Source organism: Erpetoichthys calabaricus, chromosome 11, assembly GCF_900747795.2.
Source record: "Erpetoichthys calabaricus chromosome 11, fErpCal1.3, whole genome shotgun sequence".
Lineage (NCBI taxonomy): Eukaryota > Metazoa > Chordata > Cladistia > Polypteriformes > Polypteridae > Erpetoichthys > Erpetoichthys calabaricus.
Window position 1 is genome coordinate 77,353,455 of NC_041404.2, and position 24,303 is coordinate 77,377,757.

A 24,303-nucleotide genomic window follows, 5' to 3' on the forward strand; every position below is an offset into this window, starting at 1 on the left:
AGCAGAAAAGGAGTTAAGAAAGCTGATCCTAACACTTTTTTGAAGTATGATCGTGAGTCACATCCTGTCATGGCATGGCAAGAAGATATTACCTGCTGTCTGATCCGCTTGCAATGATACTGGTACCACAATTATACATCCTTTTCTCTTCTCGGCAACTTTCTGTTTATGTTTTAATTACAATTATACGCGTATGTGTGGAAGAAATTAAAGTAGTTTTTTTTTTTTACTATTCTAAAGGAGACAGTTTAACATCATACCCTTGGTTTATTGCTATTGTTATTATTGCATTAGGGTTTACTATGCTTATCCAGGGCCACTTTTTAACACCATTCTCTGGGTTTACTGTCTTAATATTTCAAGACTGTTAAAGAATATATTTTATGCTTATAGTATTTAGACTTTATCGGCATTAGATATCTCTATTTTTTAATCCTCAAACGCCGCTGCTGGGGGGCTTGTTTTGTTTTGCACGTGCTCTGTCTCTAGGTATGTCAGAGGACTGGGACTTTGTGAAGTGGGGTCCAGCCTCACTTGGGGAGGCAAAATGGAGGGGTGGGGGGCTAAGGGGGGGAGAGAATTATAATTATAAAAATTATAATTACCAACGTAACAATAGGCTGCATGGCAATAACTCATGGGAAAATTGGAAATTAAGGTTAAATCTGTCTCACTTCCAGTTAAGACTACAAAATTACATCAAAATGCCAGAATCAATGTCTCCATGATGAGACAGTTAACTTTGTGAGCTGGAATGTTAAAAGCCTGAATCACGAATTAAAGAGAAAGAAAGTATTCTCTCACCTAACAGGTCTAAACGCTAAAATAATATTTTTACAGGAGACCCACTTACTAAGCAAGGATCAGTTCCGGCTGCAAAAATGACTGGACTGGCCAAATGTTCAATGCCAGCTTTACAACGAGGTGTGGGAATTCTCATACATAGAACAGTCTCATTTGTGGTATCAGATGTAGTATCTGATCCTGAAGGGAGATATGTGATTGTCATGAGCAATTTATTTAACTGTAAAGTGATTTTGATAAATGTTTTTGCACCCAATGTCGATAATAGGGAATTCATACAAAATGTATTTGCATCCATTCCCAATGTGAACAGGTCTCCTGTCACAGGGGTGATGACATCCAACACTGCAAAGACAATTACACAGTTTTTAACTGGCCACAACTTATCAGACCCCTGGAGGTTTCTAAATCCAAACTCAAGAACATATTCCTTCTACTCACCAGTGCATCATTGCCTACGATTAAATCTTGAAAGTACAACGCTATTGTTATTTCCGACCATGCCACTCTGATTTTGGAGCTGTAATCATTATGCCCCACATACTCACCTCGCAGATAGTGTCTTAACTCACTTCTATTAGCAGATGAGAACTGTACAGAATTTATATCAAAACAAATCAGTTTCTTTCTAGCGACAAATACATCCTCAGAGGTCTCTGCAGGAATACACTGGGAAACTCAGAAGGCCTTCTTAAGAGGACAGATTATTTCATATCTTTCCCACAGAAATAAATTGGAAACCAATAAGGTATCAGTGCAAACCAGCGAAATTACTAGAATAGATCAAGAACATGCCAGGTGTCCAAGTGAGGCTCTTCATAGGAAAAGGCAGGCTCTGCATTCAGAGCTCAACCTCTTAACAACTAAAGAAACGGAACAACTCATTTTTAAATCAAGACATCATTACTATGAACACAGAGAGAAAGCTAATAAGCTCTTAGCTCAACAAATCCACAAGCAAGAAGTTCGCAATGCAATCCCAGCAATCACCAACATGAACGGAGACAAAATCATTGAACAAAAAAATCTAATGCACACATTTAGAGACTACTATAAATCCTTATATTCTACTGAGTTTAAAGAAGACAACACACAATCTAATGCATTTCTGGATGCATTACAGATACCACAAATAGATACTCTTAGTGCAGAGGAATTGGATAAACCTCTGGCGCTATCAGAATTACTAGATGCTATAAAGTCACTTCAGAGTGGGAAAACAACAGGCCCTGATGGCTACCCTGTCGAACTTAATAAGAAATTCTCCACTCAGCTACCTCCCCTCTTATTAGCAACATTTACAGAAGCTACAGACAATCAAATTCTACCCCAAACTTTTCGCCAAGCATTAATCACTGTCTTTCCTAAACAACATAAGGACTTATTACAATCTGCATCATACAGACCCATTTCACTTCTGAATAATAACGTGAAGATACTCTCCAAAGACCTAGCTAGAAGGATGGAGAAAGTGCTGCCTTCGGGAATATCACAAGATCAAACTGGATTTATTAAAGGCAGACACTTAGCTTCCAATCTTCGACACCTGTTTAATGTAATATATTCACCTACAAAGTCAAACACCCCATATTATTATCGTTGGATGCAGAAAAAGCATTTGATATGATTGAATGGAAATACCTTTTCACTACATTAGAGAAGTTTGGGTTTGGCCCGAACATGTGTGCATGGATCAAACAACTGTATACCAATCCAGGAGCTTCAGTTTGTATTAACAACATTAATTCAGACTACTTTAAACTAGAACATGGTACCAGACAAGGACGCCCCTTGTCACCACTACTTTTTGCAATCGCCATTGAACCACTGGCAATTCACTGTCAAAATGCTTATCAGATAAAGGGGATTATCAGAGAAGGACTTGAACAGAAAATTTCTCTGTATGCAGATGATATGGTACTGTACATATACCAGACCCACAAAATGTTGTGTCTGCAGTCTTAACAGTACTTACAGAATTTCAAAAGATCTCTAGTCTCAGAATTCATTTGAATAAAAGTGTACTCTTTCCAGTGAATTCTCAAGTACACAATATTAGATTGGACACCTTCCCTTTTATCATTGAAGATAAGTTTAAATACCTAGGGGTAAATATCACAAGTAAACACAAAGCTCTTTATCAACAAAATTTCGCCGTCTGTATGGAAAAAATTAAGCAAGACTTGCATAGATGGTCAACCCTTCATCTCACTCTAGCTGGAAGAATTAACGTTGTCAAGATGAATATCCTTCCTAAGCTTCTCTTTTTATTTCAAAACATTCCAATATACATCAATAAATCATTTTTTTAAGCAATTAGATTCAACCATAACCTCATTTATTTGGAACTTAGAACATCCACTCATCCAAAGAGCGACCATACAAAAGCAGAAGGTGGCATGGCTCTTCCTAACTTTCAATTTTACTACTTGGAAGCAAACATACAAACTATAAAAACCTGGACATGGACACAAATAGATGAACATACACAGTCTTGGTCCACAATAGAAGTAAAATCCTGCAGTACTTATTTATATTCCCTGCTGTGTGCCCCTATAAATGCAAGTTATCTGCAATATACTAACAACCCAATTGTGCTTCACTCACTTAGAATATGGAACCAATGTAGGAAGCATTTTAAGATAGAGAATTTTTTATCTGTGGCACCTCTGCATGAGAACTACTTTTTTCAACACTCACAAAATTATGCAGATTTTAATATCTGGAAACATTTGGGATTAAATTATTTATACTTACTATATCTTTATATAGACAACATCTTTGGATCCTATGAACAATTTCATTCCAAATTTAACTTTCCAGCAACACATTTCTTTCACTATCTTCAAATTAGAAACTTTGTTAAACAGAACCTGCCCGATTTTCCTCATCTCCCACCTTCCTCTATGCTGGAAAAAATATTGTTCAGTTTCAAGGACTCAAACAGCCTTTCTGCAATATATAAAATCATTTTATAGTCCTTCCCTTTCAAAGATCCAAGAGGACAGTGGGAAAAGGATCTCTCATTCAACATATCAGAAAAGGAGTGGAAGGTAGCAATGCAGAGAATTCACTCGAGCTCCATATGCGCAAAGCATACAATTATTAAACTCAAAATTATATATCAAGCACATCTATCTCATTTAAAATTGTCCAAAATGTTTCCAGGGCAAGATCCAACCTGCGAACGCTGCAATCAAGTTCCAGCCTCACTGGGTCACATGTTTTGGGCCTGCGCCAAACTAACATCATTCTGGACCAAAATTATTAAGTGCCTTTCAGACAGCCTTGGTGTCACAATCCCTCCTAACCCATTAACAGCTGTGTTTGGTGTACTTCCAGATGGGTTTAAAGTTGAGAAGGACAAACAAAATGTGATCGCCTTTACTACACTATTGGCACATAGACTTATCTTGCTTAACTAAACAAGGCAGAGTGGTGGCTCTGAGGCTAGGGATCTGCACTGGCAATTGGAAGGTTGCCGGTTCGAATCCCATAAATGCCAATAGGGACTCTGCTCTATTGGGCCCTTAATCTGCAATTCCTGAGTAGTGAGAAAAGTGCTATATAAATGCAAAGAAAGATTTATTATTAAACTGGAAGAATCCTAACTCTCCTCTTTTAAGACAGTGGGTAACTGATGTTTTATACTATTTGAAATTGGAAAAAATAAAATTCTCACTTAGAGGATCTGTGCAGAACTTTTTCAAAACCTGGCAGGATCTAACATTTTAGATTAAGCTCTTAAAGCACTGAGGAAGAAGATTCTCTTCCCATTTCTTTTTCTTTTCCATTTATCTTTATCCGCTTATTAAACTCATCAATTTACTTATTTTTAATAGCTTTAAGTTTTACTCCGTTGGTCATGCTCTCTTTCTCAGGGGTGGGGGTTGATTTGTTTTCAATCCTATTTTTTGTAAAAATTGATCTATTTGTATGGAATGATTACAATAAAATAAAAAAAAAATACTTGGGATCAACAGTACAGAGTAATGGGAATTGTGGAACAGAGGTGAAAAAGAGAATGCAGGCAGGGTGGAATGGGTGGAGAAAAGTGACAGCAATAATTTGTGACAAATGGGTATCAGCAAGAGTGAAAGGGAAGGTCTACAGGACAGTAGTGAGACCAGCTATGTTATACGGGTTGGAGACGGTGGCACTGACCAGAAAGCAGGAGACAGAGCTGGAGGTGGCAGAGTTAAAGATGCTAAGATTTGCATTGGGTGTGACGAAGATGGACAGGATTAGAAATTAGTACATTAGAGGGTCAGCTCAAGTTGGACGATTGGGAGACAAAGTCAGAGAGGCGAGATTGCGTTGGTTTGGACATGAGCAGAGGAGAGATGCTGAGTATATTGGGAGAAGGATGTTAAGGATAGAGCTGCCAGTGAAGAGGAAAAGAAGAAGGCCTAAGAGGAGGTTTATGGATGTGGTTAGAGAGGACATGCAGGGTGATGGGTGTAACAGAACAAGATGCAGAGGACAGAAAGAAATGGAAGAAGATGATCCGCTTTGGCAACCCCTAATGGGAACAGCCGAAAGAAGAAGAAGAAGCTATGAAAAACTCCTGTGTTGCCTTAGCAGTGTGTTTGGGATCTTTATCTTGTTGTAGTATGAAGCAATGTCCAATGAGATTGGAGGCCTTTACTGGAACTCAAGCAGATGAGATGTTTCCATACACCTCAGAATTCATTGTGTAACTGCTGTCAGAAGTTACATCGTCAATGAAGATACTGTGAGTGTGCCAGTACCTGCAGCAGCCATAGATGCCCTAGCCATGATACCTTCCCACCACCATGTTTAACATACTTTGGATTTTAGGAAGTTTCTTTTCATCTCTATACTTTGCTCTTGCCATCACTCTGATACAGGTTCATCTTTGTCTTGTATATCTGTAAGACCTTTTTCCAGAATTCTGTAGACTTTTTTAAGTACTTTTCTACAAATTGTAATCTAGCCCTCCTGTTTTGTGGCTGACTAGTAGTTTGCATCTTGCAGTGTGGCCTCTGTATTTCTGTTCAGATAGTTTTCTGTGGATAGCAGTGTGACAAATGCACATCTGCCTAGGAAGACTGTTTCTGGTCTGCTGGACAAGTGTTTGAGGTTTTTTATTTACTATTGTAAGAATTCTTTTTTCATCAGTAGTGGATGTCTTCCTTGGCCTACCAGTCCCTTTGCGGTTATTGAGCTCATCAGTGCGTCCTTCCTTCTTAATGATATTGCGGACAAGACATCCTAAGGATTTATCAATGTCTCCAATGGTTTTATTGTTGTTTATGTACCTCATAATGGATTCTTGGACTTTCATGTCCTCATGTTGAACAATGGCAACTACTTACTCCTAGTCTATAGGTAGAATCAAGCCAAGGTATCTTATGTCTGCACTAATGAAGCAATGAAACACACCTGAGTAATCACAAACACCTGTGGTGCCAATTGTCCCAAACATTATGGTGCCCTAAAATGGGGGGACCATATAGAAAAAGTGTTGTCATTTCTACAAGCCGTAACTGAAATGTATGCAAATACTCTTAAATGAAAGCCTGCAACGTACACTTTAATCGTGTCTGAATTGTCTGATTTGTAATTTTAAACTGTGGAGCAGAGTTGGTAAATCAAAGAAAAAAGTGTATTTTTCCAAAACATTTTGGAGGGCACAGTATACTCATTTTAGTTTGATACTCCACGTTAATGGTAAAAAAGGCAAATCTAAAATACATTTTTGCCAGTAGCAAATTTTTTTCAGGTCCAGTATGTGAGGCAATTCTCCTTTCACACTTTAACAGCAAGGGACTATCGTAATTGCCAATTGTTTTCAAAGCAATAAACCTGCAGAATGAAGATATTTAAAGTCCTAGGAACTGTTTAATACATCATATTATAACAAATAAGGGTGAATGGGAATTAAAAGTAAATCAAATTTCAGAAGTGACTCGTAGACCACACAAGATGGTTTATCAAGGCCATTCAACACACTGTACGTATTCTTTTGGGTTTTGGACTGAAACTGTTAGAAGAATCCCTTTCATTATGGATTTTTCTGTAGGTGTGCTTTTTCCAGATTTTATTTGCCTCATTAAAACTATTATTCTCCCATCACTGCAATTGCCTTGTGAATACAACAGTACTTTTCTAGTATGCTCAAGGATCACACACATCAAATGCCTGTGGTTATTTATAGAAGTGCTTTAGTTCAATGCAAATGGCTTCATGCTAAGAAATTCTTTCTATTTTAGGTACTTTATGCTATTAGATCCTGCTTATAGAAAAGTACAAATGCATTAGATACTAGACAAACTTGTTATTTGAAGCTGACTCAATTATGGTTCTTTTCTTACTAAAAATATTCAGAAAAAAATGATAGTTATATCTTAATACTGTAATAAGCTGAATTAATGCACATGTGTGGAAAGTAATGACACAAGTATATATTTGTACTGCTGTTTATAGTGCATGCTTTTGGGATATGTTAGGGCTACAGATGTAGGACATATTTAAAAGCAGGCGTTAAAGTGTAACTGAAACATCTCTGTAGTGACACAACAATTACAAAAAACAAGACAAAATTTTAAACACCTGGCATAGAATATTTGCATTTATATTTCCATTTATTAGGTTAGGAGATACTTTTATACAAAGCAACTTACTGAAGAGGTCAACATAATCAAGTAAACATCAGACTGGGACTGTTTGGGAACAAATGTTAGAGGTCATGTTACAAAATTGATTATTACAAGCCACTTCAGGAAGTCAGTGTCGTGATCTGAATAGAGGAGTGATGTGTGCTCGCTTCGGCTGGTTGACCACCAGCCATCCCACTGAATTTTGAATCATCTGCAGCTGCTTGGTGACACATGCTGGTGCTCCTGCCAGCAGAGAGATGCAGCAGGCCAGACTTGACCAGACCAAAGCTGCAGCTGCTGCATATTCTGTCAGATATGGCCTGATCTTGAGAGACCATTGCAATGTTGTCCCTGAAGGACAGATGGTCATTGATCACCACCCCAAGATTGCAAACCAACGTGGTGGGGGTTAGCGTTAAAAAGTCAAGATAAACTGTGATGGGGTGCTGAATAGATAGACAAGCTGGGATAACAATGTGACCTGTCTTTGCCAGGTTGAGCTGGAGATGGTATTCCTTCATCCAGGTTGCAGTATCGACGAGACATGCAGAGATTCTGGCTGATACTGTGTGGTCCTCTTGAGGGAATGACATGTATAACTTTATATAAACAACATAGTACTGATAAGAAAAACCATGGGACTGTGCGATAGGGCCTAGTGAGGAGGTGTACAGAATGTATATCATATAGAATATAGCTAATCTTCAATTCTGTCTTTTTTTCCACTGGTGGTGAGCAGTTTAAATTTGTAGGGAACCACTTGTGGTGAAACCCAAACAAAATAACACTGATTTATGAACTATCTGTGCACCCAAGTGTGTTGTCAACCAAGTGTGCATTCGATTTCAAAAATCTTTCTGCATTCATCAATATTAACATGTTGGAATGGGAAGACAAATTGCCTGTATAGCTCCACATTTTACCTACACAAATTATTAATGTTGAGACAGCAGGATTGAATGTCAATTCGTGGCCTTATTTTAGAGAAATAGTTGAATGCAATAGCGTGGATTCTGGTAGAGGCAGAGATTCACAAAAATTTGAACTAACACGCTATAGAATATGCAAAACAATTTTAAATTGCCTAAAACTGTTAGTCAATTGGAAAGAAACACAGATAAAAAAAATATACATTGTATGGTTTAATAAAACTTCAATCTTTTCATTAGGATTTTGTAACCATGAGCTTGAAGTTCAGTTATGAATGAGTGGGTTACACAAGGTGCTTATGACATAGTGACATAATAAGTTTGACATTGATGCAATTGGCAACAACAACCTGATCAGCATCTGGGAGAACTATCAGAATTAGCATAGCATCAATTAATTTACTTTCAATATTGGCCGTGATGGCCCTGTGTTCTTCTGTAATCAGTTCCTTCGGTGATTTATACCACAGCAGAATAGATGTGGTTACCGCAGATTCATACTGGTTTCTATTCAACATACCTTTTTTTTGTAATAGCTAAGGTATAAGTTCAGTGACCCCAAAATTCTAAACAAGAAATGTGGTTATTCAAGATATAAATGACTCAGATAGGACTAGATAACACACAGGGGTTGGATACCAAACTTTAAAAAGGCTGCAGCTAAATTATGGGAACTGCTTTGCACCATACTGGTGAAACCTTGTTATTAAAGTTATATACTGTATAACAAACTGTATACTCTTTAATGTTTGAAAATGTAATATCTTCATATTTATTGTGAATTTGCAGTTACAGCTGAAGGGATCTAAAGGAAGAGACTGGAGCACATCCAGAGTTGGTTCCTTTGCCCAGTACTCCCCTGTGTTAAGAGTAATAAATTCCTCCCATAAGCATGGGAATGAGGTTAATGAGGGTGCCCCAGCAGTCACAACCCAGCCACAGTACCCAATGCTTGTAAATGGTATAAGGAGAAGTACAAATTAGTCAAAAGTGAAATACACTCACTGTGAAAGTTACTTATTTAGATAGTTTGCTGAAAGAATATATTGTGGTCCACCAGGTATATCACACTCTGCAAACCCCAGACACAAGTGACCACAGCACAGGCTTCATTATAGATTATTTTATTAAGACAACGTACCTGTGTTAGAACTGGAAATTCATTCAAAATGATGCCCTTTTCACACAAACCAGCAAGCACAATTCTACTACTTCTGTTTTAATTCTCAGCCTCCTTGGTGAGCATTGCCCTCCTCCACTCCCAACCCTGGCTCACCTGACTGAGGTGGAGGGCTTCATCACGTCAATATCATGGCCATGAAGCATTTCTGGGTCATGGGGAACCTCCACCCAGCAGGAAAACCTCCTTCCAACAGTTATCTCCTGCAGCACCCAAGGAGTCCAACAAGACTCCCTCCAGAACAACAGCTCCCATGCAGCTCTCCAAGTGTCCAAACAGGAGCTATGCTAGAGGGACGCTGCCACCCAGCGTACTGAGGGAACTCATGGCCCCTAAGAGGCAGGCTCTTTACATCCTTTCATTATACAGGATAAGGAGGCACCATGTACCCCAGTTGAGATGCCAGTCCATCTACATTATCTATCACAATATAGTAAGCTTGAATTACATCCAATTGCAAGTCTCAGATGGATGGAATCAAACCGTGAAAGCAGAGTATACCAGATGTTATGACAATGTACGCATGGTGTAACATTCAGGTGCTTATTTAACTGATTTGAAATCTGGAGCATGTTACATTTTTTAATTGCTTCAAAGAGAGCATTTGTTTTATTAAGTATTTTCGTAACAATGAGACATATTCAAAAGTAATGGCGATAACAAAATGAAATTACATGAGTTAGAAAGCTTCATTAAATATCTGCTTTTTAACACCACTTCACAATGACATGCAGTTATTAACGAAGCCCAGATGGGCTTGTGGCAGCTCAAGAGCTTTCATAGACAGCAGTGTGATGTAAATATGGCATTGATTGATGTGATATTGTTAGTTGTTTATTGTGCAGGGTCCATGACTAATTGTTGTTAAAATTTCTTAAACATGGAGTTTTTGAAAGAACTATCTGAAGATATCTATTTAATAAGCATCAAGGTAAAGCTGTTCACTGCTTTGAACCAAAACGGAAAGCAATTCTGCCATTTTGATTATATATTACAGTGTCAGAGAAATATTGAATCATTTGTAGCAGGGAGAGTGATGAGAGAGGGTGAGTCCAGAAATAATTGTTTAATTTGAACATAAAAAAATATAAAACAAAAACATGATCACACAATGATTGGCTAGTTGCTTTCCAAATGACTCTGGTGGTGTTCTCAAAGACTTCTAAATGAGATGTCAGCTTTGCCTTTTATACTGGATAAGAACAGAAGGGGCACAGCTTCTTTGGCTGTGTTGCCCTCAAGGGGCAGTTTCTTGAAGCTGTGAGGGAAAAAGGAGACCAGACTGTTAGTGACATCGCCACCTCTCATCCCAGGGTGGTACCACATACCTTAGGTGAACCCGGAAGGTGATCCTCTGGTGCACATGTGTGACACATAGCATTATAATGTGCAGGTAATGCTGATGTAAGGTTGCTTTAGTGTAAAGTAAATTTGTTCACTCTGTGCTTAAAGAGCAACGCTTGCATAATCCATGTTCTTTTACATTTATTTATAGGCAAGTGATATTTGCTTTTTCTATTTTTTTTTACTTTTGTGGTTAACTTACCCAAAACAGCAGGAGAAGTGAGTTGGCTTCTATGTGCCCCTTTCCTGGTGATTGACTTACTAGTCAAATTTTAATTTCCCCCTGGGGAAATGTCTATCTATCTATCTATCTATCTATCTATCTATCTATCTATCTATCTATCTATCTATCTATCTATCTATCTATCTATCTATCTATCTATCTATCTATCTATCTATCTATCTATCTATCTATCACATTGGGGATCCATTTTAACATGAAGAACAGCTATAAACATAGTCAAAGAGGAGTATATAGAAAATATACAAGTTCAAGTGACCTCTCTCTTTAGGTATATGTGACACAGTAAACTAATCTGTAATTGAAGTCAAACAAAAAGTTTCTCTATTTTAAGATATGAAGAGGTAGGGAAAGTGACGGCGTATGTGGTAGGGATGAGAACAGCGCCCGAGAGATGATTCTACAATAAAATAAACTAAAAAGAGGAATAACCTTGGAGGCCAATCATCACCCTGATAGCGGATAGTAGATGTCACGTAGTATATGTGTACCAAATTTCAGGTCAATAGGTCAAACGGTTTGCGAGCTACAGGTGATTTAACATCCTGGACAGCCAAACGAACAGCCACGGTAGTGTATTATATATAAAGATTATAGAGTCCTGCGGTGGGCTGGCGCCCTGCCCGGGGTTTGTTTCCTGCCTTGTGCCCTGTGTTGGCTGGGATTGGCTCCAGCAGACCCCTGTGACCCTGTAGTTAGGATATAGCGGGTTGGATAATGGATGGATTATAGAGTCATAGTGGTCCAAAACTATTCTAGTGGCCTCATGCATATGGCAGAAATGTGCCCTTGACACAAACAGTAATGAAGTAGATCACAATGTCAGAAGCATTTAGACACCTTTACTGAAGCCAGTGACGGACAGAGCATCAGCACATTATATAATTTGGGCCAAATGTCAGAACATCTTCACCTATTCAGAGCAATGTCAACTTAGATATCATCTTTAATTTTTATCCTTGGTTCATTTTCCATGATAATGCTGGTGGCTATGCACTGCTTTTTGTTTATGTAATGCTTCAAAATGTTCTCACTATGTGGACATACTTAAAGTTGTAGCTAACAGATAACACATGCTTGCTATTAATGACAACAGGTAGTGATGTTGTGGATTTAGTTTATGCCAGAAAAAGTCCAGTCGTCCAGAGAATAACCCTGCTTCTCTAGTGCCTCATCCAGCCAGAGTGCACACCTTTGTCTTGCCAGCACTGTGTTTAGAGACAATTCTTATGTCAAAAGTACAGATCTGAATTGCTATGAATTTGCTTACCTTGACTGTTCTGACATGTCAAATGCTGTTTACCTTGATGATCTGTGAGCTAACAGTAGCAACAAGCTATGCATTTAAGGCCTTGAGCTAACTTTGACCCAGTAAGTTAATGGATACCCAACGTGTTTATAGTTATTAAATGATTGTTTATTTACTTCTGTAGTAGATTCATGTAACATTCAACAGATGGTAGCTAATTAAAAAGTGGAATTTTAAAATGCATTAGTGCCAACACAGACTTCTGTATCTTCTTTTTCCACAGAACCATGAATTCACAGATGAGCACACTTACAGCGAGGTATGCATGGCTGAGTCAGTAGGATATCGGACAAGCCGCAGCACCTCCATCTCCAGCCATCAAGGGCTATCAACATCCTGTTGTCCACGCAGAGCTAAGAGGAGAGCCATCCGTCTTGCCAATTCAACAGTATCTGTTAGTCGGGGAAGTGTACAGGAGCTCGACACACTTCATATACAAAAGAGCTCCATTGTTCCACAAAGGTAAGCACCTTTGTTTCTGCTGTTCTAATCTAAATTGAATATCTATATTACTGATCTGTACTAGGTCACACTGCACCTGGCCCCTATTCCTCATGCAGGTAGTGGACCCACAGGAGGGCAGTCCCATGTTGCGATATCAGTCTTGGATTATACTTCCAATATGGCCTTGGAATGCCTTGAGATCCCACAGTATAATTTGGCAAGTGTAGCTGTGGAAAGGGACCTATGGGCCTCACTGCTATTGTTGCCCCTGCGACCTGGTCTCAGATAAGCGGTGGGAAATAAATAAATGAATGAATAAATTGTAATAGTATACATTATCATAAAACAGGAAAATACAATATTTACCAAATGAAATGTGCATGAAGAAAGGTCTGCAAATGTTAAGTGTGGTTTCGAATGTTTGAATTGATCCCTTACAATGAATTTCATGCACGGCGTACAAAGACAAAGCAACGGGGCTTGCATGTTCAAAAGGCAAACCTCTTATCAGCAGTCCCCTTGCTGTTTACAGAGGTCATGATGGAGCCAAAATGGCTTTTTAGAATTAAAGAATTTGTCTAATTCCACATGCTGGAGGCACATGGAACTAATCAAGGTCAAAGTGTGCCTGGCTGAGGCAGTGATTCTTTACAAAAATAGATGAAGGAAAGGTAATGAAGAAGAAAATAGGTTTTAAGTATCTGTAGGTGGCTGAGTAAGGACTAAAGACTAAGAGGATTCTCGTGCTGCTTTAGAGTTGTGGCTATGAAATTAGTAAAGAATTGTTACCTTGACTTCAAATTACAATATGCTGCTCTGTGAGGTCTGTATGATTTGTTTCTGAAAATCCATCCCCAGCCTTCAAAACTCTTCTTACTTTAAAAAGCACTGTATATTCCCTCAATTTTGATTCATTTCCCAATTCATAAGATTTTAGATCATAAAGATAAATCTGTTTTCTTTTACCTTTGTTCTCCAGAAACATTACATCTGTTTGTGAAAAATTCAGATTTCTTAGAAAAGCCAATCAGATTTTAGTTTATACATGATGAACAAGTACAGCGTGTTGAAGGCCCTGACAGTGTTTTTGCTAAATGAGATTAGCAAGCTGTTCAGCTACACTTTTATGTTTTTTTTTCTGCATCTGTGTACACATTTGATCTTTTCTTAAAATTAGTGATGGCAGATGTCGTAAAGCTACTTGCCTGTATAAAGAGTATGAGTTATGAGAATTCTTTATGATGCTCCATTCTTCAGAAATGATCATCTTATCATACCACTGTAAAAACTATTTTTGTAAATACTGTTGACTACAGTGGTGTGAAAAACTATTTGCCCCCTTCCTGATTTCTTATTCTTTTGCATGTTTGTCACACAAAATGTTTCTGATCATCAAACACATTTAACCATTAGTCAAATATAACATTTGGGCTAGGCCCCTTACTTCCAGTAAAGGGCAATCTTAATGCTTCAGCATACCAAGACATTTACCATACCATACCATACCATTTTTATTTGTTAAGCGCTTAAAAACACAGCATTACAACTGACCGAAGCGCTGTACAGTTAAAACAAGTAAGACTAAAAGCAAAATATTAAAAACAAACATTAAGAGAGAATTAAAACAGAGACATTAAAAAACAGGTCAGGGGACCCAATAAAACAGAGAAATAGCAAAAAGCAAGTGGGAATAAGACAGGTTAAGAATTAAAGAATTAAGAATTAAAAGCCAATGTGAAGAAGTGCGTTTTTAGGTGTGATTTGAATGTGGTGACTGAAGCGGCTTGCCTAACCACTAAAGGTAAGGAGTTCCAGAGCTTGGGTGCACAGACAGAAAAAGCCCTTTCACCACGAGCTTTAAAACGTGCCTTGGGAACGGTTAGGAGCAGCTGATCTGCGGATCTAAGAACACGAGGGGGATTGTGACGATGGAGCAAGACACTCAAGTAGGCAGGGGCTAGACCATTTAGTGCCTTATAGGTTAAGAGGAGTATCTTAAAATCAATTCTGAAGCTAACCGGCAGCCAGTGTAGGGTTTTTAAAATCGGTGTAATGTGTTGGCTTCTGCTGCTTCCAGTTAAAAGTCTTGCAGTCGCATTTTGAACTCGAAAGAGTGGCTTTACTAATACCATATAGGCAGGAATTAGAATAGTCGAGCCGGGACGTAATGAATGCATGGATTACTGATTCCAGGAGGTGGTAAGGCAGAATTGGTTTGAGTTTGGCAATTCGCCTGAGATGGAAAAAGCAGGATTTTACTGTGCTGTTGACTTGAGCATCCATTTTCAGGACCATATCCATTTTGATTCCAAGATTGGAAACAGACGAAGTTACTGGAATGGGAAGAAAGTCGAGGTCAAGGGGTAGGGTCTGTTTGCGGTCATTTTGGACAAAGCTATGCTTCCAACTTTGTGGAAACAGTTTTGGGAAGGCTCTTTTCTATTCCAGCATGACTGTGCCCCAGTGCACAAAGCAAGGTCCATAAAAACATGGTTGAGTTCTACGTGGAAGAACTTGACTGGCCCGCACAGAGGCCTGACCTCAACCCCATTGAACACATTTGGGACGAACTTCTTGTCTAACATCAGTGCCTGACCTCAAAAATGCTCTACGGAATGAATGAGCACAAATTCTCACAGAGACACTCCAAAATCTTGTGGTAAGCCTTCCAAGAAGAGTGGACTTATAGCTGCAAAGGGGGGGCCAACTCCATATTAAAGCGTATGTATTTGAATGCAACATCAATAAAGTCCCTGTTGGTGTAATGGTCAGGCATCCCAATGTGTTTGTCCATATAGTGTATTTCAAAGTGGAAACTGTGATCCTAACTTATTGGGAGAAGCCTGGTCATCCATCAGTTTATCAAGCTAGCTAAACTGAATTCATTATCACAGAAATAGGCCATCCCAGAAAGAGATCTCTCATCAACAATGGGGTTTGTTATAGCCTATACAACTTTAGGTAGGTTAGTAATCAGCACAGAATACTATACAGTCATAATGAGTAATTAGAGAGATCAGAGATTGCATTTCATGATAATAAATACAAATGTGAAACATAAAAGTCATTTTAAATTTAAAATAAATGACTGTTTTAGGTCTTTCTTTCCTGGCTACTCTCACTGAGTGGTAAAGTACACAAACAAGCAGAACATTCTGCTTCCCACATTACGTAACTGAGTCGAATTTGTTTATACATGTTCATATTAGTTAAGTTACAGAAGTCCCAAACTGCAAGGAGATAATAAATGAATAAATAAACAAATAAATAAGCAAAGAGTGTGTGTATCTCAAACATTTGCGATATCAGAACTTTTTAAATCAACATAGAATTACCAATGGTTTCAAATAATGATACATCTTTGCATTGGGGTTGGTTTGGGAGGTTAGTTTGAAAAAAATAAGTCTTGCCATGGCTTATGTATGTTTTTATGATCTAAATAAAGCACTGCGAGTGATTATCGCTGTTGAGACCAAGCTTATGGCTGCTCCATAAAATGTGCTTGTACGCGCATTAACTTTAGAGCAGTTCAGCTAACACAACTTATCATTGTACAGTGAAAAGAGACTCTTGCAATTACTAATTTCAATTAATAATTAGTTCCCATGGCAACATTTAAATTAGTACAATTCATCCAGAGGTTTTATGTAGTGCCTTTCATAATTAAAATCATCATAGATCACATCCAACAAGTTAACATGAAAGTAAAAAATAATAAGTCAAAAATGAACACAGAAAGGCAATGCAATCAATGGGATGACTCTCCTGTCTGTTAATTTGAAAGATAAGGTAATTATGATAAAATAGCCACAAAACTGACATCTGCATAATCAATCAAGCTAATTAAAGCCTTTCCTATGGCCAACATAATTTATTTGTGTAGCATTGTATTTACACTAGATGTAGCTCAAAGTGCTTTATAATGTATCAGAAAGACAGTTACAAACAAAGAAAAGCAAATTCAAATTAGATAAGAATAATTATAAAACAAAATATACAATAAATATTGTAAATAATACGCATTTACATAAGATGCTCTAAATGCCACATGAGTTGGACTGGCATCCCGTCCACAGAAGGGGATGCTTCCTTACCCGGATGTGAGGCTCCAAACAGGCAGATGGGCATCCCTACTTCGAGAAAGGAAGGAGCCAGACCCGGAAGTGAAGGCCAGAGGAGATGGACCACCAGAAGTGGAAGATATTGCTGGGGATTTTCTATTCCCCCAGAACAGGAGATGGCAGCAGCCCTCTGTATAGGCACCCATTTGGGAACCAGTAGGGAATGCTGGGAGATGTAGTCCAGCAATACAGCCCTGCTGGGGACCATGGGTGTCACAAGGAGGTGCTGTTGGAAGATAAAATGGAAGTACTTCCATCGGGCAGTGTTCCTGGCACCGGAAGTACTCCCAGGTCCTTAATAAAAGGGACTGCACTTCCTTGTCCAGTTGAGTCAGAGCTGGGAGGATGTAGAGCAACACTCAACTGGAGGAAGGCAGTGTGGTGGGGAGAGAGAGTATTGTGGAAGGAGAAGAGATTATTGTAGAGAGAGAGAGAGAGAAACCTTTGCTTTTGTTACTTTTGAAGGAATTTGGTTAATAAACCATCCTTTTTTTGAACCCGGCACTATTTGTGTGTTTGTGGGGTTTGGGGCAGGCTGACGCCCTGGGTTCCAACATAATGTCTAATTATTAGAGAAGTAGAGTCCTTATATATAGAATTAGTTTTTAATGCTCAAAAGATGAGTCAGATGATAAGGTCAGGTGGCCGGGGAAGACAAAAAAAAGTAAAGAAAAACTCCAAATAAGCTGGAGAAAAAGACAAAATGTGCAGACCCAGCTACACATTTCTTTTACTATCTTCAAATTAGAAATTTTGTTAAACAGAAATTGCCCGATTTCCCCCACCTTGCACCCTCCACAATGCTGGAAAAAATACTGCTCAATTCCGAGGAAACAAACACTATTTCCGCAATATATAAAATCTTATTAGAGTCCCTACCTTTCAAAGATCCAAGAGGACATTGGGAAGAAGATCTCTTAATCAATATATCAGAAAAGGAGTGGAAGGTAGCAAAGCAGAGAATTCACTCGAGTTCTATATGCGCAAAGCATAGAATTATTCAACTAAAAATTATATATCGAGCTCATCTGTCTCGCTTAAAACTGTCCAAAATGTTTCCAGGCCAGGATCCAACCTGCGAGCGCTGCAACCAAGCTCCTGCCTCACTGGGTCACATGTTCTGGGCCTGCACCAAACTAACATCATTTTGGACAAAAATTTTTCAGTGCCTCTCAGACAGCCTTAGTATCACAATCCCTCCTAACCCACTAACAGCTGTGTTTGGTGTCCTTCCAGATGGACTTGAATTGGAGAAGGACAAACAAACGGTGATTGCATTCACTACACTCTTGGCACGCAGACTTATTTTGTTAAATTGGAAGAATCCTAATTCTCCTCTTATAAGTCAGTGGGAAACTGATGTTTTATATTATTTGAAATTGGAAAAAATCAAATTTTCAGTTAGAGGATCTGTACAAAATTTTTTCAAAACTTGGCAGGATTTAATCAATATTATTTTAGAATAAGAGAATTAACTATTATTGCATTTAACTCCCTTCTCCATCTCTTATTTATATAGATATTTACTTCTCCCCTTCTTTTGTCTAATGTTGCCTTATTAAAAAGCTTAAAGCAATTTTCCTTTAGCTAAGCTCTCCTTCTCAGGGGTGGGGTTTGATTTGTCTTCAAATTTGTTGGGTTATAAATTGATCTGTTTGTATGGAATGATTACAATGAAAATTAATAAAATAAAAATATTTTAAAAAAAAAGGAAAAAAAAAAAAAAAAAAAAAAAAATGTGCAGACCCAAAAGACCGTCAAGCCCCCACTGGACATTCTACCTAACATAAACGTTCTTAATTATTGTAATTTTCTTAGGGGTTCTTATTGTTTATCTGTTGTTTGGTTTCGTCTTAGAGGATCTGACACATTGGATCTCATGGGAAGTTGGGCTATCTGCTTTCATTCAGACATCACAGGGCGCTGCAGAGGACTTTGATCAGGTGGTGGTGCTGGTGGCAAAAACTGGAAAAGAAAATAGAGAAAAGTAGAGATTAGTAATGATTTCAAATGCTCCGAGGAATATGATAATTCTTTGCATATACAGTTAATTAAAAGTAGAACTAAAAGTAGTTACAAAAAAGCAATATTAAAAAGTGGGTTTTTAGCAGTTTTTTAAAATTGATACATAGTGTTTGCCAGGCATATCTCTATTGGTAAAGTATTCTAGATTTCTGGTGCATAACAGCCATGCTTGACTCTTGGAATTATAAGGAGACCACCATTAGAAGATCTAAGGGCAAACAGAAAAGTGTTGAACTAGTCATGGCTGACCTAATAATATTTAAACACTAAGAGTGCATGTTAGAATTTCTAGTAAAATGAATAGCAGTAAATAATACTTAAATGAGAACAACACTTCAGGAACGACATGCACAGCAAAAGGAACCTGCTGAGCAGTGCGAGACCTCTAGACTTTTAGAACTCTGGGCTGAAAATGAGTACAGCCTTTCTTTCAGGCTATCTAAAAGCAATATATTCCAAAACTTAATTTACAGGTTGGCTGCTGCTTCTAAGTTTATAGGGTCATTATTGTCATGTGTTCAGAGTACAATGAAATTCTTACTTGTGCACATAAGTGAATGTAACTATTTTACCTTGAAACTTCCTTACCTGAAAAATCTCAAACCATATTTGCCAGAACAGATAAATATAAAGTCGCAGGAATACTTCAGCATCAAACTAAAAATTCTTTTGACCTGTCTAAAATTTAAAAATGACCTAATATACAAGTAAAAGGTATTATTATAACTGAAGGCTCCTTGAACAAAGAGGAAACCACCCATCTTAGCTGTGCACTGGGGGAGTAAATCGTATAAAAGCTAAACTCTCATGATTATATACAGTACTGTGCAAAGGTTTTAGGCAGGTGTGAAAAAATGCTGTAAACAAAGAATGCTTTCAAAAATAGAAGCATGTTAATCATTTATTTTCATCAATCAACAAAATGCAGTGAATGAACAAAAGAGAAATCTAAATCAAATCAATATTTGGTGTGACCACCCTTTGTCTTCAAACCAGCATCAGTTCTTCTAGGTACACTTGCACACAGTTTTTGAAGGAACTCGGCTGGTAGGTTGTTCCAAACATCTTGGAGAATTAACCACAGATCTTCTGTGGATGTAGGCTTCCTCACATCCTTCTGTCTCTTCATGTAATCCCAGACACACTCGATGATGTTGAGATCAGGGCTCTGTGGGGGCCGTACCATCACTTCCAGGACTTCTTGTTCTTCTTTACGCTGAAGATAGTTCTTAATGACTTTGGCTGTATGTTTGGTGTCGTTGTCCATCTGCAGAATAAATTTGGGGCCAATCATACGCCTCCTTGATGGTACTGCATGATGGATAAGTATCTGCCTGTATTTCTCAGCATTGAGAACACCATTAATCCTGACCAAATCTCCAACTCCATTTGCAGAAATGCAGCCCCAAATGTTCAAGGAACCTCCACCATGCTTCACTGTTGCCTGCAGACACTCATTATTGTACCACTCTCCAGCCCTTCGACGAACAAAATGCCTTCTGCTATAGCCAAATATTTCAAATTTTGACTCATCAGTCGAGAGCACCTGCTGCCATTTTTCTGCACCCCAGTTCCTATGTTTTCGTGCATACTTGAGTCGCTTGGCCTTGTTTCCACGTCGGAGGTATGGCGTTTTGGCTGCAACTCTTTCATGAAGACCACTTCTGGCCAAACTTCTCCGGACAGTAGATGGGTGTACCTGGGTCCCACTAGTTTCTGCCAGTTCTGAGCTGATGGCACTGCTAGACATCTTCCGATTTCGAAGGGTAATAAGCTTGATGTGTCTTTCATCTGCTGCACTAAGTTTCCTTGGCCGACCATTGCATCTACGATCCTCAACGTTGCCCGTTTCTTTGTGCTTCTTCAAAAGAGCTTGAACAGTACATCTTGAAACCCCAGTCTGCTTTGAAATCTTTGTCTGGGAGAGACCTTGCTGATGCAGTATAACTACCTTGTGTCTTGTTGCTGTCAATCTTGCCATGACATGAAACTGTCTTCCACAACCTCACCTTGGTAGCAGAGTTTGGCTGCTCCTCACTCAGTTTTAAGCCTCCAACACAGCTGTTTCTGTTTCAGTTAATGACTGTGTTTCAACCTACGTGTGACATTGATGATCATTAGCACCTGTTTGGTATATTTGGTTGATCATACACCTGACTATAATCCTACAAAATCCCTGACTTTGTGCAAGTGTACCTATCAGAATTGATGCTGGTTTGAAGGCAAAAGGTAGTAACACCAAATATTGATTTGATTTAGATTTTTTCTTTTGTTCGCTCACTTTGCATTTTGTAAATTGTTAACAATAAACAATCTTTATATTTCTGAAAGCATTCTTTGTTTACAGCATTTTTTCACACCTGCCTAAAACTTTTGCACAGTACTGTATGCCCAAAAGATACTTTAAAGTAATGATTTATGCTATACTAGACATGAAGCCCGTCACAATAATGGGCACTAGAACAGTAGTGCATTCTCTTTGAGAATTTTTTTTATGCTCATTTTCCTGTTCCTCTATAGATCTATTTGCTCTTCTGAGTCTCTCTTTTAGCGTTTTTCTGATGCTTATTTTCTTTTTCTTCTTTTTTGGGTGGCATGTTGTTAGTAGATAGTCACAGTAATATAGGCTTGTATGTCCGTAATATTTTCTGTTACAGTAATACTGGCTTGTATGTGGCTGTAATATGCGTCACTGTATTGTGTGTCTTTAATTTTCTCTCGCAGTAATACTGGTTTGGATTTCCATAAAATGCTTGTAATTTTCTCTGACAATAATACTGGCTTTGCTGTCCGTAATATGCGTTTAATTTTCTGTCACAACAGTGGGTAATCAGTAGATTCTCCCCAGCAACTGATGTAATGTGTGGCGTGTAGTTGATAATCGTGCTTGTGGCGTCTGTCCAGCAAGTACTGTGCAATTCCCCAGCAAGTATTTTAATTCGTGCTGGCGTGCATTTGATTATTGATGCGATTCCTCTTTGACCTTTAGAAATTTTATGACTTCAGGCCTAAAAGAGACCATTTTCTTATTAAATCACCAGGGACCTCATGTATAACGCCGTGCGTAGAACTCACACTATAACATGGCATAAGCACAAAAGCGGGAATGTGCATATGCACAGAAAAATCCAGATGCAGGAATCTGTACGTACGCAAACTTTCACGTTCTTCCACTACATAAATCCCGATCAGCGTGAAAAGTAACGCATGTGCACACGCCTTCTGTCCCGCCCCAACTCCTCCCAGAATTACGCCTCTTTGAATATGCAAATCAATATAAATAGCCTTCTGAGAAAAGACAATGGGAAAAGCATGGGGGAAAATATAAGAATTTCAGTGAATACCAAGTGGAGGCAAAGGAAAAACGTACTATTTGTTGGTTTAAACAGTGGTATAATCAACAAAAGGAAGTTGATCGAGTGACAGAGTGTCGGAGAAACTTGAAAGCTCAAGTTCACTAAATCACACAGTGCCCGAAATAAAAAAGAAATCACGTATCAAAGTCACCGTGAAAAGGCAAGTCGTAGCCCACCGTCTGAGTGTCATATGAAAGCTTATTAGGGTACAGACAAAAAAATAGGCACACAGTGGGAAAAAAGCACGAAATGTCAACTTTAATCTCGAAATTTCCACTTTAATCACGTAGTTTATTTTGCCATTAAAGTAGAACATCATAAACTTCATCTTAAAATCGTTTAATTTACTAGTTTCTCAAATCCCATTGTAACTAAAGTAGGACGTTAAATGCTTTGTTCTGTATTTGATCTTCTTTGTGCTCTGTGTGTGAATCACTACCTGCTTCTTAAACGGGCTTTCTCTTTCTCCAACAGGACACATAATCCATTACATTCGTGATATTACAGCTCTCTGAATAATTATAATACTGAGATGTATACGTGATATCTTTTTCATGATGATAGGAATGAAAGCATGTTATTAAACATGGAAACACGGTGGTGCAGAGCTTGTTCATATCTCATGCAAGAGGCTTGCTGCGCCATGCACGACCTTCAATGAAATAATTTATCACAGCAGTACTGTCTCTTTCAAACGTACTAACCTCCAATTCCTGTCCCTACTTTTCTTTCTCCAAATACCCAATCGCCACACAATCAGCTCTGTAATAGACGTGAAGCCATTTGTAAGCTTAGAACGCCGATTCTTCAAAACTTTTAAGGAACATTGAAATATCTTCGTAGTACATGTTTAATTATTCTATCTGTCTATCTTTCCAGTGTTGCGTCAGCGCAAGAATACAACGCAATGCAGGAACAATCCCTGAACTAGCTAGCTAGCGCTGCGGCACCGTGTCCTCACATGTTTAATTATTAACAATACAGATTATTTAAATGAAGTTAAAGTTTTATCTGTATAATATAATCAACATATTTTGCTGCATTTCATCTTAAAAATGAATACCATCATCACATGTAAATACGCGCTTTATAAAATGGCGCAGGTTGTGCAATATTATAACTGTAGTGCAAGTGAGGAACAGTGAGGTAATTGTACTTATAAGTAAACAGTTCTACAAGGAGCACTTGATGGACTGATTGAGTGCGTTTAGAGTTCTTGGGATGAAACCTTTTCTAAACCGCGAAGTCCGTACTGGGAAGTCTCTAAAGCGTTTTGCCATGGCTCAGGCAGCGTCTGCTTCATGTTGTATACCGATATTTCTCTTTCCGATCAGCTGCTGCTGTGATTCCCCACTCAGATACAGTGATATAAATACTCCGAGTGGTGCAGTGAGAGTAATATGGAAAAAGATGATCTGCTGAGGCAACCCTTAATGGGAGCAGCTGAAAGAAGAAGAAGATGCAGTGAGAGTTACAACGCTAAAGCAGTTATGGTATTTGGAATACTATGGCTATTCCCTAGACCATTATATTGCTGCAGGTTAATTACAATCAGATGAATTACACTAATAAACAATATGCAGTTAGTTTCAGTGTATTTATAAAGCCGAATAAGGAATGTGGAGCTAAGAAAGAAAGGGTGACCACACAGGAACAGTAGCACTGCTTGGACGCTGGGTGCCGCCAGTCTGCAAAACCGAGCAGAGAAATTGCGTACGCCAAGGTATGAGTTACCGTGGAAATCTGCGTGGCTTTACGCCAAGTTTAGGTTTTATACATCACGATTTGAGCGTGTAAACGGGAGTACGCAACATTTCTGTGCGTACGCACCGTTTATACATGAGGCCCCAGAACACTGTTCACATTAGGTTTAAGTTTAAAAAGTAAAAATGAAAAAAATGAAAACAAATGAACTACATATTTGGTA

The 24,303-nt window shown here is 38.4% G+C and overlaps 1 protein-coding gene across 3 annotated transcripts in view; it reads left to right on the forward strand.

The window, feature by feature from the left end:
• Window positions 1–24,303, forward strand: part of kcnd1 (potassium voltage-gated channel, Shal-related subfamily, member 1) — a 291,138-nt gene that overhangs the window by 264,635 nt on the left and 2,200 nt on the right. For all 3 annotated transcript variants that reach the window (XM_028792781.2, XM_028792782.2, XM_028792783.2), the window contains one exon: window positions 12,654–12,892. In XM_028792781.2, coding sequence (XP_028648614.1) covers window positions 12,654–12,892 — 239 coding nt within the window. The remainder of the gene's footprint in view (window positions 1–12,653; window positions 12,893–24,303) is intronic.